This window comes from Heptranchias perlo, chromosome 7 (genome assembly GCF_035084215.1).
Source record: "Heptranchias perlo isolate sHepPer1 chromosome 7, sHepPer1.hap1, whole genome shotgun sequence".
NCBI classification, from domain to species: domain Eukaryota; kingdom Metazoa; phylum Chordata; class Chondrichthyes; order Hexanchiformes; family Hexanchidae; genus Heptranchias; species Heptranchias perlo.
The window spans coordinates 48,697,771-48,712,336 of NC_090331.1; the positions used below are offsets into that span (position 1 = coordinate 48,697,771).

At 42.8% G+C, this 14,566-nt stretch overlaps 1 protein-coding gene and 1 long non-coding RNA gene across 3 annotated transcripts in view; one reads left to right on the forward strand and one right to left on the reverse strand.

Moving 5' to 3' along the window:
- The window catches only part of kalrna (kalirin RhoGEF kinase a), a 667,943-nt gene that overhangs the window by 610,296 nt on the left and 43,081 nt on the right, over positions 1-14,566 (forward strand). For both annotated transcript variants that reach the window (XM_067987468.1, XM_067987467.1), the window contains 5 exons: positions 2,397-2,447; positions 3,009-3,086; positions 6,204-6,389; positions 8,470-8,641; positions 11,153-11,397. In XM_067987468.1, the coding sequence (XP_067843569.1) occupies positions 2,397-2,447; positions 3,009-3,086; positions 6,204-6,389; positions 8,470-8,641; positions 11,153-11,397 (732 nt within the window). The remainder of the gene's footprint in view (positions 1-2,396; positions 2,448-3,008; positions 3,087-6,203; positions 6,390-8,469; positions 8,642-11,152; positions 11,398-14,566) is intronic.
- Positions 13,079-14,566, reverse strand: part of LOC137323684 (uncharacterized) — a 35,505-nt gene continuing 34,017 nt past the window's right edge. Inside the window, exon 3 of the long non-coding RNA XR_010963426.1 lies at positions 13,079-14,103. This is a non-coding gene — a long non-coding RNA (uncharacterized lncRNA). The remainder of the gene's footprint in view (positions 14,104-14,566) is intronic.

Genomic DNA, 14,566 nt, shown 5'->3' on the forward strand with positions numbered 1-14,566 from the left:
TGTAAATGGTGGAAAGGCTTTGGGGAATCAGGAGGTGAGTCACTCGCCGCAGAATACCCAGCCTCTGACCTGCTCTCGTAGCCACAGTATTTATATGGCTGGTCCAGTTAAGTTTCTGGTCAATGGTGACCCCCAGGACATTGATGGTGGGGGATTCGGCGATGGTAATGCCGTTGAATGTCAAGGGGAGGTGGTTAGACTCTCTCTTGTTGGAGGTGGTCATTGCCTGGCACCTATCTGGCGCGAATGTTACTTGCCACTTCTGAGCCCAAGCCTGGATGTTGTCCAGGTCTTGCTGCATGCGGGCTCGGACTGCTTCATTATCTGAGGGGTTGCGAATGGAACTGAACACTGTGCAATCATCAGCGAACATCCCCATTTCTGACCTTATGATGGAGGGAAGGTCATTGATGAAGCAGCTGAAGATGGTTGGGCCTAGGACACTGCCCTGAGGAACTCCTGCAGCAATGCCCAGGGGCTGAGATGATTGGCCTCCAACAACCACTACCATCTTCCTTTGTGCTAGGTATGACTCCAGCCACTGGAGAGTTTTCCCCCTGATTCCCATTGACTTCAATTTTACTCGGGCTCCTTGGTGCCACACTCGGTCAAATGCTGCCTTGATGTCAAGGGCAGTCACTCTCACCTCACCTCTGGAATTCAGCTCTTTTGTCCATGTTTGGCAAGTGTTGGCAGTGCAGAAGGAGATGTGGGGTGGGGGCAGTGATGTGGCAGACGGAGTGTAGAGGAATAAGTGTACTCACTTCAGCTGACCTACTTAGGTCATTGAAGCACCTCCTGCACTGTATGTTGGTGGTGCAGGTGACCTCCTCTGCCACCTCGAGCCAGGCCTTCTTGGTGGCAGAGGCAGGCCGCTTCCTCCCGCTCGCCGGGGGGAAGATCTCTGTCCTCCCCCTCCTCCTCACCCCATCCAATGGAGTGAGGCATCATTAAACCTGGGAGCAGCCTTCCCCCTGGCTGCTCCATGCTGTAAATTTTCCTATTTTCTGCAGCATCAGTCAGTGGAGGACTGCCCCTTTAAATAGGGCTCCTCCAGCTGACAGCCTATCCTGCACATGCACAGTCCGCCCGCTGCGCAGCTTTCCAGCACGAAACCCGGAAGCACAGGTAATTGGCTGCAATTATCCTGTAATTGCGTGCGGAGCACCCCGATTTCACTGGGCGCATTACCCACGCGCCCAGTCGACCCCCCGCTGCGAACCCGCCGCCCTCCTAATATCGGACCCAATGTGTTTGTGTTAGAGGGCTGGGCTACTCATCATAGGTGCTGTTAAGTATGAAGTAATAGGGGGAGTAGGACTGAGACACACTGAGTAGTAGTCAATCATAAACTCATGATGGACGTTGGTTTAATCTGAATATATTTTATGAGTAAACAACTTTCCACTAGATCTAATAAATCAGTATTCAAACCTCTTCCTGCAGGCACTCTTCTGTGTCACTGGACCCAAGAGTGATTATTCTGCTGACAATCTTTTTTTCTAGGAACAGAACTATTTTTTAAGGCAGTCAACGCAGGCTAATTACCAGAATTTTCCAACAAGCAGCCCAATTATCAATGTTTGGAGCCAGTTAAATCCTCATATTCAAATTGCTCACACTTTGGGGAGCATTGTGACTGATCGGTCAGCTTCCTGAAGTGCAGGAAATTTGAATCTGCTGATTTGCAATTGTGGACTAGTAGGTCACTGTCCAGCAAGTGCCAACAATGAACCAGTTAAATCAGCAGATTCAAACTTCCTACACTCTGAGGAATTACCACGGCTCCCCAGAATGTGGGAAATTTAAGTCTGCTAATTTAGTGGATTGCAAACAAAGACAAATTGGTCACTGGCCACAAATGCTAGCAATGAACCCACCATGTCCAAAGCAATCATCTTAGATTGGGGGTGCATTGTGCCCTAATATGAAAACTGGTGAGCTGTTACAACCCCACCCCTGAAGTTGGTTTTTCTATCGGAGTGGATGTTTTACACAGTAGGAGTTTAATTGGTCACGATGGAATCACGCACCAGAAGAGGCAGGCCCGAGGACTGTCCTAAATTGGTCCTTGGGCCACATTATCTTTAGAGCGGCATACTCTGGGTGCCAATCAGGCGCCCTAATGCAGCTCGCCAGTTGGGAGGCCCAGTCCATTTTGAGGGCCAGGCCTCATTAACATAAGGGCCAGCGAGCTGAGGGTGGAAAATGACCATCCTGTGATAGCCTGTGAATTTATTCTATTAGGAGATGGGATATTTATTGGCAAAACCATTATTTGCATATGTGCTCCATATGTTAAGTTGGCCCAACCAGTGTTCATGCAGTGCAGTTCCTAATGTATAATAACATGCTATAATAGTCACTTATAGTGATAGAAAATTGTCTTGTTGCAGGATTTTCTTAAATACAGTGAAAAAGCTGGACATGAATGTTCGGAGATTGAGGTAAAACCTGTTCTTAGGTTGACAAACATTTCTACATCAATTTTTTTTTCTTAAGTTTCTACTGAAATGTTAAATTGAACTGTATTTTAATTCTTCGACTAAATGAATCTTGGAACTAATGCTCATTGAATCCTGAAATAATGTACATTGCAAACATCAATTTTTTTTAGAAGTAATTTGTCTTTATTGAAACAGTAGAGAAACTGGTAAACTGGCATTGCAACTAATCTTCGATATTTAAAAGTACAATGTAAAATAATCTCCATTCCATGGCATTGTGATATTAGATTTTGGTTTAATACTGATAGATCAACTTCATTGTTTAGGGTTGCTGGTTGCAGGCTGTTCAAGTACCATTTAAGTAATAGCTTAGTTTTATCATTTCACAAGTTATGTGGGAAAACACAAATGAGCAAATAGACATAAACATGTAGAATTGAAAGTAAATCTGTTGGTTAGATTCTAAAACTATTGCTCTAAATATTAGCGGAAAAAACTTCTATCTACAAAAACTGACTTCACCAGAAACCCATCAAAGTTTGTTTTGTGCTTTGTTGACAGAAAGCTGTTGACGTGATGTACCTTGTACCGAAACGCTGCAATGATATGATGAATTTGGGAAGGCTTGAGGATTTTGAGGTGAGGTTTTTCTCCCCTTTCTATCTCCCTGAGTCATTATTTATTATATAAATCTATTATATAATCCAGGAATTTTCATGTTCTGAATTTTAAACTGTATACCAATACAGTGGGGTCGGTTTTAACTTTGGGCAGACATCGAGTGGGAGTTGGGCCTCTCGGGGCTCTAAAGTGAACAGGTGGGAGGAACGCTCATGCTGTCCGCCCAAAGTCCCTGCGAGAGGCCTGAGCCATTTTGACAGTTGGATCTTATTTCAATATTGGGAGGGGGGAGGGGGGTGGGGCAGGTATTCTCGGGGCTGCCATACGGAGCTGAGCAGTAAATTTTATCTTCAGGGGTGGGGGAGGTTATCGCAGGGGGGGCACAGATGGGCAATTAGTGAGCCGGAAGATTTTTTTTGTGGACCAGGAAGTGCATTCATGTTTAAAATAACAAAAAACTTACCTTTTCCGGACTGCTGGTTTGGCCACTCAACACCTGATACCAATGGTTGGAGTGTGCATGGTGCACGCTCTGCCCATGGGCACCTCATAATTGCGCCAAGGACTTGCGTACATCGTAGTACCCCGATTACCATATTAGAATTAAACTCCTACCTGAAATAGGTGAATGCCTGTGTCGCCCTCACGGATGCCCTTGGGAAAATGGCAGTGGGTGGGAAATAGTAAGTGTATCCCTCAATTTTCGGGACGCATTGGCCCCATTCCTGCTGGGCGGATAGAGTTTAAATAGACCTCCCTATGTTGGATCATTTTTCTTATACTGTTCGGCCTGCTGCAATTTTTGAGCAGGATAGTGTTCAATGAGAGAGAATGTTCTGGTTCTGTTGGGCCTCTAGGGGCTCTAAAGTGAACAGGTTGCTTACTTTCAAAAATTCACCAGAGCAACAAGGTTATGCTCTGATCTTTTTTTCAGGACAGCAGTGGGAACTTTACCATCCACTATAGTAAGCAGATGGCAGATGAAATCTTAGTGTAATTTACATGAAGGGCAGTGCCTCCCCTCTACATTTGAACATCCCCAAAATCACTTTGGCTGGTACTTACACGATGAGCTTATTTCCAAAATGGTGATGATCTTTTGTAAGACTGGATACAACCACTGTAATGTTTGTTCTAATGAAAAGTTGTCTTATTTTAGGAGGCATTTTTTTAATGCCAGGTTTCGAATTATACGAACAATGACTGACAGGAAAAGACTCTCTGGTCCATTCAGCCTGTCCTACACAATCGTGCGCCTTATGTGTGTGTATGTATATATATATGTATATATATATATGCACACTCCCCACTCCACACCATGCGATCTCCTGGAAGAGGCAAAAAAAAGATAAAAACCCAGGCCAATTTGAGGGAAAAAAATTTGGGAACTTCCTCTCCGACCCCATTGGCAATCTTATCTAGTCCAGGAGATCACTCTGGCCCTGATAGTTCTATGCATTACATTACCTACCTTTAGGAAGAGGTGATCTCTGCCCCAGCCAGAAACAGGTCCAGCTCTCGCTTGAAGGAATTCAGCAAATTGGTGTCAACCGCGCGAGCCGGCAGCCTGTTCCAGAGGTCAACTATTCTCTGGAAAAAGAACCACTTCCTGACATCTAACCTAGATCTGGCCTTATACAACTTAAAATTGTGACCCATGCTCCTCCCTAACACATTTAATTGGAACAAACTGTCACCTGCAACACAATCTATTCCTTTTATCATCTTATAAACCAAAATCAGATTACCCCTAAGTCTGAGCTTCTCCAAAGTGTAGAGTCCCAGCTGTTTTAGCCTCTCTTGATAACTAAGATGCTTTATGCTGGGAATTAGCCCAGTGCCCTCCTCTGCACCCTTTCCAAAGCCTCAATATCACCCACCATGTGAGGAGACCAAAACTGGACACAGTATTCTAACTGAAAGACAAAATAGTATGCTTTGTCTTATAGTCAGTTGTGTCATATTTATGCACCCCAACACCTTATTTGCTCTAGCTACCACTCCATGGCATTGCTCACGAACCTTTAGCGACCTCTCCACTTGTTTTCATGCTTTTCCCTGAAGGGTGTGTGTATGTTGAGCATTTGTCCTGCCCACATGCATAACACTGCACTTCTCCAAATTAAATATCATTTGCCCAATTCCCCAACACATCAAGATCTGCCTGAAGCTGTCGAGCATCATCTACAGTCCTGACACTCGCTTAGATCTTGGTGTCATCTGCACATTTGCAGATCGTGCCCCCAACACCTACATCTAGATCATTAAAGTAAAGACCAACGGTCCCAACACTGATCCCTGCGGGACAACACTAGTGACCGGTCTCCAAACAGATCCAAATCTATCTATAACTACTTTCTGTCTACGTCCTTCCAGCCAGTTCTCAATCCAGCTCAATATATTACCACTAATACCGGAGGCTTCGATCTTGTAGAGAACCTCTGTTAGATTCTGGTCTGAAAACTTAAACCTAGCTAAAAATGTCTGCTTAATTTGATGTTTCTTAGATCGTGTTGTACAACTAATGAAAGTACATAACTGGTGGAAGGAATAATATTCATGTGAACCAACATTTGCAGGGTAACCTCTGAAATCTCACTTACACAAATTCCATTGGCTGGATGTTAGTAGATGAATGTTAGTAGAGTGTAACCCAGTGCATCGATGCAGTGTCTGAAGTGGTTACTTTTAGTTTCTTACACCGTAAGAATTCAGTGAAATTGAGATTTTTAAACCAGAATGGAGAGGGATTGTTTAAAAAGTGGTAAATAAATTCTGCATTAAAACTATATTGTTATCAGAGGATAGAGCCAGTACACGGTCAGAAGGTTCCTCTGCACAGTTAGTTTCCAATTTCAGCCCAGTTATCCATCAGATGAGCAATCCTCCTCTTTTTCTTTCTTCAGCACCCATTTTTTAAAATCAACTGGTCTGCAGTAGCAGAGGTGTGAAAGCAGATTACTTACCTGCTCCCGATCAGGGAGCAGAGTGAAGATTAAGGGATGGAATCTCAGAGGAAAGGAAGAAAATCCATTTTGGAAGTGGGGTTCAGAAATCCTTTATTTTTTTGAATGTTAAATGATAAAATGATACCAGACAGAACTGAATCAACTCAGAATTATTTGTTATTTCCAGGGCAAAATCACAGCACAGGGGAAATTACTTCAGCAGGATACATTCTATGTGACCGAACAAGATTCTGGAGTTCTCTCCCGGAGTAAGGAACGAAGAGTCTTCCTCTTCGAACAGATTGTAATCTTCAGTGAACTACTGAACAAGGGTTCCTCAACACCAAGGTATCATTTCAAGAAGAGCATTAAGGTAAATATACTAATGGAGTAACTAAAGATTGCATCGTAGTGACATCAGTTCTTTACAATCAGCCCACAGAGCTGGGATCTCAGAATAATACGACAGATAGATATTCCTTTTGAATACAGTTATCAAAAGCTCATATAATTTTGAAATTGCTGTATAAACCCCCACCTTCCACAAAATCTTCACCTATATCCCTCCTATCTTAACAGCGATAGCTCATGTTTAAGGTGCAACTCTGATGGGTCTCCAGTACTTGTGTGAAAAGGCTTTGAATATCAACAAGCTTTTCACCATGGATTGGTGGAAGGGGAAGGATCATCGCAGGTCATACATTCATCCAACAGAAGGACAATGTCATCAGACAGTAATCGGGAACAGCAGCCTTTGCTAAGTTCCCTCTGTGACATACTGGAAGCTAAATGCAATGCCTCCATGGTTCCCCAGGCTGTCAACACATGCCAAAGATTAAACGTTCAATTTTACCATTTTTTTAGCAGCCTTTCTTGTCTCTGTTTTATCAATACCTCTATGGTCAGTGCTATCTTGTTTCTTCTCAGCTCAATAACATACCATACGGTGCAAGTATCAACTGAGACATTGGCAGAATATTAATATTAAATGTTGTCATTTTATTAACCTATCAAAAGGACTTGTTCTTGTAAGAATGTTGTACTTTAATTTGACGCCTGAGCTGGGAAAGGCCAGGAGAGTGTGGAGTTTAGCCTTGGTGGGAGTTCAGTTGGGCAGAGTTTTTTCTATAATACTTGCGTGGTGAGTAACAGTTTAATTTTTGCAAGAGTGGTGCTAGTGGGAGTTCAGGCTAAAACTATCCACATTTTTAAGTTAGACATTAGGTGCAGAGGGAAGTCAGCGCAGGTAAGTTTTTTGATTTGTATGCGGTGTGATATGTGGGCTATCATGGATCATCTGTGTACTTAAGAGTTGCACATTTCCACTAATTGTCAGAAAATGGAGCCTCCGAAGCAGAGGATCCCTGTGCACGAAGAGCAATTGGCTACACTCTGCAGAGGATGAGGGATTTTTGGATCACACTCTCCAGAATATGTTCACACAGAGGCAGTGCTAGAAAGTTCAGGACTTAGGAATAGTGCAGAAAGAGAGAAGTAAGTGACCATCTGCAGGGGCAGCAATTGGAGACAGGATTCAGAGGCAGGGAATACCTAAATGACTAGAACTACCCAATAGATACATTGGGGGTGAATTTCCGCAGGGTTCCCCTGATCACCGTTTATGTCACTTTTCCAGGGTTTTTATGGCTCTTCCACTGAAGTTATAGTCGATGAATGGGAGAATCCCTTTAAATAGGGCTTGTATTGCCCATAATTGGTGGGCGGAGCAGGAAGTGGCATTAGTTAGGTGATACAGTTAGAATATTTGAATATATTCATGACACTCCCACCTGTTTGAGACAGGAGCTCTGGTGCCACAAATTAATGCCCCTTGGAAAATTGATTGAGGTGCAAAATCAGCAATAGCTGGAAGAAAGACATTTTACTTTTCATCCACTATCTCCATTTTCAAGCACAAACAGGGCCATAAGGAGATCAAAATCACATCCAATTATTAGTGTGACACATTCTATTTTTCACAGAATATCTATTCTATGTTAAATAAATTGTCTGCTGGTTTATAGTTTGACACTTGGTTTGATAGAGTATATATTCAGTTCCCCTACCGAAGATGAGGAGAATCATGTAGCAACGCGTGATATATTCTAGTAAGCCAGCAAACAGTGACAAGGCAACTTTGTTCAACCTCTGGATCTTGCTATCACTGACCTGGATACTTGGGAGGTAAAGACATGCTCCAGATTCTAGGGGAAATGAGGTCTCTCTATGGAAGGAGCAATACTAATATAGTATCCAAGTAGAATATCTAACGTAGTGTAAAGCTCAAAAATATAACATATGGATGAAGCAATTTGGAATGGAATAGTGTACCTTTTTAGGTGGTTTAAATATCACATACATAATATCTCATTGAAGAATCTTGCTAAGATCTGTAGATGGAGTTTTGTAAATTGGTGCAGATTTTCAGCAATTCTTTTGTTTACCTGTTCCAGATGAGTTACCTTAACATTGAGGAAAATGTGGACAACGAACTCTGCAAGTTTGCTCTAATATCCCGTGGAACCTCTGAGCGGTTCATTTTGCAGGCGCCAAGCATTGAAGTCTGGCAGGCTTGGGTTCAGGATATCAATCAAGTTCTTGATGCTCAGCGAAATTTCTTAAATGGTATGCAGATTTGGCATCTTATTTCTTCTGTACTGCACATTGCACTTTTTACACATTTCAAATTTGAAATCACACCACCAGAACTCAAAAAACTGTGTCCGACTTACTTAATCATCACCTGACATTCCAACTGAGATTGGCATGCTAGTGCCAGGGGCTAGCATTCAAACCATGGGCTCCAAGTCAGTACACTACATTAATTACACCACACCATTAAGACTGCTTAGGGTAACTTTCAACTTCATCGTCTGGACTAAATCAATAGGATGAAAATTGGACAAGTTCTATAATAGGCAAGTGATCCTGTCCACTACATTACCGCCCAGGCAGTTATATTGAAAATTATCCTCTTTAATGTTATGATTTAAACAAACACATATTTAATGTGTTTTTCTAATCCACACCAAAGTTGAGTCACAAAGCTGCATTGAACGTTTACACCTGGCTTCAAGAGGAAGACAAAATAATATCAAGTCATTAAGATTGTTTGGGTGCTGCTTGTAACCAAACCTTGTTACTACTGCTTCCATTCTGTGCAGCGGCCTAAAAACACATCCTTTAGATCGAATCATGGGCAAAAACTGGAGTCCAGATTGTCACCTTCTCACTGAAAGACTTATTTTCAGCTAAGATGGGCCTGTGAATGTAATTCTTCAACCCTCCTGGAAGCCACAATTGATATCTACTATTTTTCACATACAGTGGAACCCACTTGATTGCAACCCCTCGAGACAGCCTCGCAAATTGCGATTAAAATTGGGATTTCTATAAAACGGGAAGTATCAAAATCAACAAAAATTAAGGCTTGTCCGGTGCATAACCATTATTTACCTAAATTTTGTACAGCATCTTAGTGCAAGATTGAATACAATATAACATCTTTTAAAAAATTACAATATCTTAAAAAAGTGAATATACTATAACATCTTAAATAAAGAAGAATGCTCACGTCTCGTGAGTCTTTCTATGCTGAGAAGTATTATTACAACATCAAGCAACATGACCAGCGAACAGATTGAGAGGTGAAAGCCTCAGGTTCAAAGGTGACAAGTTTCGTTAAAGCGGGATTTCTGTGTGCCACACTTGCATATAAGTGTGAATTGCAATAATTGGAATTGCAGTAAAACAATTTTTTCACAATTAGAAGTACAGGGGAAAAATGGGACTTTAGAAATGGTTGCATTAAAACAGGAATTGAAATTTAGCAAGTTGTAAATAAATGGGTACGACTGTACATAGGAACATAGGAACAGGAGTAGGTCATTAAGCCCCTCGAACCAGTTCCACCATTCAATTAGATCATGACTGATCTGTACCTCACCTCCATTTACCCAATTTTGTTCCATATCCCTTGATACCCTTCCCCAACAAAAATCTATTGATCTCAATCTTGAAAATTTCAATTGACCCAACATGCACAGCCTTTTGGTGGAGCAAGTTCCATTTTTCCACTAACTTTTGTGTGAAAAAATGGTTCCTGATTTCGCTGCTAAATGGCCCAGTTTTAATTTTAAGATTATGCCCCCTTGTTCTGGATTCTCCCACCAGAGGAAATAGTTTCTCTGGCTCTACCCTATCTAATTCTTTTGGTATTTCAAAGACCTCAGTTTGATCACCCCTCAACCTTCTAAACTCAGGGGAATACAAGCCAAATTTGTGCAACCTGTCCTTATAATTTAACCCTTTAAGCCCTGGTATCATTCTGGTGAATCTGCGCTGTACCCCTTCCAAGGCCAATGTATTCTTCCTGAGGTTCGGTCCCCAAAACTCCAGATGGTGTCCGCCCAAGGTTCTATACAACTGAAGCATCACTTCCTCCCGTTTGTATTCCAGCCCCCTTTGAGATAAAGGCTAACATTCCATTAGTCTTTTTGACTGCTTTTAGTATCTGTGCACTAGCTTTTAGTGATTTGTGTACCTGGGCATCTGAATAGCTTTGCTCCTCCACAGCTCCTAGTCTCTCACCATTAAGAAAATATTCTGATTTGTTTTTCTCAGATCCAAAGTGGGTAACCTCACTCTTAAACTCCATCTGCAATAGATTTGCCCACTCACTTAGCCTAACCATGTTCCTTTGTAACTTCCTGCTCCTATTCACACAACTTACTGTGCTTCTTAACTTATCTGTCATCTGCAAACTTGGATATGCAACTTTCTATTCCTTCATCGGATAAGCAGTTTAGTTGCAGTATTTATTTTCTAAATGTATACATATTAACAGTTGGCTTATTTGAAACTGATTGGAGAAGGCTTCAGAGTTGCAACGTGCAGCTATTTTTATGGACTATGAATATTGTGGCCTTCCTAGCAGAGAAAGGCAACATAAATCACTTCTGAGGATGTCAGAAGAGCCTTATTTATGACATTGTCCAACCAATGTTGCATTACTATTTGAACAAAATTGGTAAATTTATTAATAGATTTTGTTTTTTTATGGTCTTAATGCCAATCATCTTCGTTCTGTTCTTAGATTACCCCAATCCTCCCATAATATGTTGATCTTTATTGCAGCACTGCAATCACCAATCGAATACATGAAAAGAGAAAGTGGTACCCACTCCTTAGGCAAAACACAAACGAGCAGAATACCCCAGCCCAACAACAGAGCACTCTCCTCTTCCCAGGTGGGGCCTGAAAAGCCTCCGAAGTCATCGGCTCATAATCCATCACTACCAGCATTAAAGCTATCTACCTCCAATGGCACTTCAAGCTTCGATGACGAACAGCAGTATGGAGACAATTATGAACAAATCAAGGTACCTACACAAGAAAGTCCTTCAACCTAGTTCAATAAGATATGTCTAACCAGAGGAGCTAAGCTGGCACATCACTAGCTCGTCCCTAACGTTCTTCATTTCTAAGACATGGTAATGATTATCCTCCAATGCCACGGTCTATTCAACCATTCCAGTAAGCTAATCATTAGACTAATACTCTTAGGTAAAAGCTCGTAAAGTATTTCCAACAAATTAGCAAACATTCTTACAGTACAATCATCTATTTCTAGTGGACCATAAATGGTGGTGCACTATCAGTAATGTATGAACCTCATTTGTGCAATAAAATTTACACATTTAATTGTATGACGCATGCATAAAGTCACCAAATAAGACTATAAAGACCGATCACATACTTGCTCACCTTCACCCATACAAGATGGGCAATCTTTACACGTCACTATCCACATCAACTTACCTCAAAATGGTTCTTCCTGTAGATGGAATCAAGTTTCCTGCCTGCCAAAAGATATTTGGAGAGGAATCAAAATATATGAAAGTCTTTTACCAATGAGGATTCTCAATATTTTGCCAACCTTTAGCTTTTAGCAGACATTATGGTATTTGACTTGCTACATTGTTGACTGGATTCAGTTATGTCCTATTAGATTAATAATGCACTTGTACATTTAAAATCATCTGATCTGAGTCAGTCAACAGGTTTAACTGTGCTCAGAAAAAGACTCATTTTACCTTCAACGTTCATAGCATTGAGCCAAACCACACCCCTCACAAGGGAGACAATGCCCACGATCCTGCGGTCCTCCTCATGTGTAACTATTTTTATGTAGAAAGCAAATTGACTAATGTCTCCTGACACTAAGACAATTGGGGGTGAGTACGGGTGGAAATTATTTCCTCCCTTTGTGTGTCTTTAAAATACTTCCCCCAAATTTCCTCATACTTTTTCATCCTTCCCACAATCTGCCCATCAAGTCCTCACTGACCTTATTTGCATATATCAAAGTGGGAGCCAGTGGCGTAGCAGCTGTGAGTTTCCTGGTTTTACACTGACATTGCACTCTGGGTAATTTGGACTGTGATTTATGAGGTGCAACAGTTGCCCGGATCAGCTGGTACAGGAGTTTGAAGATACTGGAAACATTATGCACTGATTTCTACAGTTTAGAAATGCTTTTTGAACTTTTTTTGCATTTTTCTCTACAAAGACCTGCATTTGCCTTTCGCTGCCTCTCACAGCGTCAACCCACACAGCGTCAACCCACTGGAAGATTTTTGTACCTCCACCTGCAGTCAGGGCATCTCGGGAGCAGGTTCAGCTTTTCCTATGGGCATCCTACTGTATGCCATTATCATTGAGGAGGATGGAGAACACCACAGGATGGAGTGAAGAAGACTCAGGCAGCATTGACAGTAAGAGCTATTACAGCACAGGTCATCACTGAAGTCTTCTCTTCTGTGGAACACAGTCTACCTCTGACACCACCTCCCTACCTCCTTCTCCCTCACTTTCAGGTAAAGCGACAATCCCACAAACCAATGTCCATCCTACCACATCTCATCACCCCTCTTCGCCTCTACATGACAGTGCCAGTCATCATCACATGAGTGAAGACATCAGCACCACATAAGGGCACCCTTTCCTGTATGACTCTAACATCCATCAATAACAAAGCACCATGTCAATGCACAGCCTGTTTTATTACAGTAAATTCCAAAGTACACACAATCTCCCTACTCTTATTTAACACCGTGCTTCCCATGCATGGCAATATGTGTATTTTTAAACCTATTTCGTGCCTTTCCCAGGTGCCACCTGAGAGCCAGGAATGTTGGAGTTGGTTGACTGCTCATGCTCACGGGACTGAGATAGGCCTTCTCTCATGGCAGCTTGCTCCTGGCAGTGAGCCGCTGTTGGCTGCATCCATGGAGTTTAATCCTCGGCAGCCTGATTTTACCTTCCACATTCCACTAGCATGGTACTCTGCGGTGCAAAGCCGGACGCCTGGCATATGCTACTGTCCTGAGAGACAGTGGTGTTTGCCCAGTGGACTCCAGCCATCACCCTGGATCTGTGGCCCCAAAGATGGCTGGTCTAATGGTAGCGATCAGATCCTGAAAACCCTGAGACAAAGCGGCTGCCACAGTCTGGAAGCCTTGATTCATTCTGTACTCCAATTTGTCCCTAATGTTTCCAGAGATGCAGCATGTGCTTCTGTGGAGGTACAGGCACCGACTGGTCCCTGGCCACTTCTTAGCTGGGGGATTTGTTGCAGATTCCATTGAAGATGCCTGCAAGGAAGAGAAAGCATCCATGATGTTGCTGCAAAGACTTGAGAGTCACAGCAGTCAGTTGTCACACATCCTCGGAGCATTGTTCTTTTCAGGTGAGACCCATGAGTTCTGAATCCCATGACTCAAAGGCAGCCTTATACTCAGCCTCCACTGGGAAGGTGGCATATCCTCACCCACTTTCTACTCCTCCAGCCCCTTGTGCTCTGTGAATCACCCGGTGCTACATCTTCACTGGCTCACTTCCCCGGATGAAAGTCTTTGAGCTGGTGCCTCGGAGTGAGGAAGCAAATGTTGCAGGTGTTAAGTTGGAGAGTATGGGGCAGAGGAAGATGGGCCAGGATGAAGCAGCAGGAAGGCCTGGGCCTCTTCATCCTCTTCCAGATCATCATCATCTTCTTCCTCATGAGCCCCCATGTTACGGTGGTGGATCTGCAGAAAAGGTGGGTAGAAGGTAAGAATGGGTGAGCATTACCCCTCTTCAGAATTAAGGAGACAGAGAAAGAGGGTGAAAGGTTCTGTCTGTATGGTGCTTCAGAGGGATGCCAGGGCTACACTGCAGCTGTTCAATTACTAACCTGGTGCGTGCAAGATACTGCTGACCTCACCATCTCCCATGGTAAGAGCTGAGTGAGGAGTGAGTGCCCATGGACTTGTCCTCCAAGGGGAAGAGGGGTTTAAAGGTGGGTATGCCCCCTCTGGTGGCCAGCCTTTGGCAAGCATTGTGTGCCAACTTAGACTGTAAGAACATAGATAAATAAGGGTAAGGCTAGCAGTTGAAGAATGTGTGCAAGTGGCACAGCAGAGGTCAAGTAAGCGATATGGGGGTATTAGGCTGTTAAAGTGGAAGAACAGGTTTTCGGGTCATGCAGGCAAGAAATTGTTGTAATGGGGG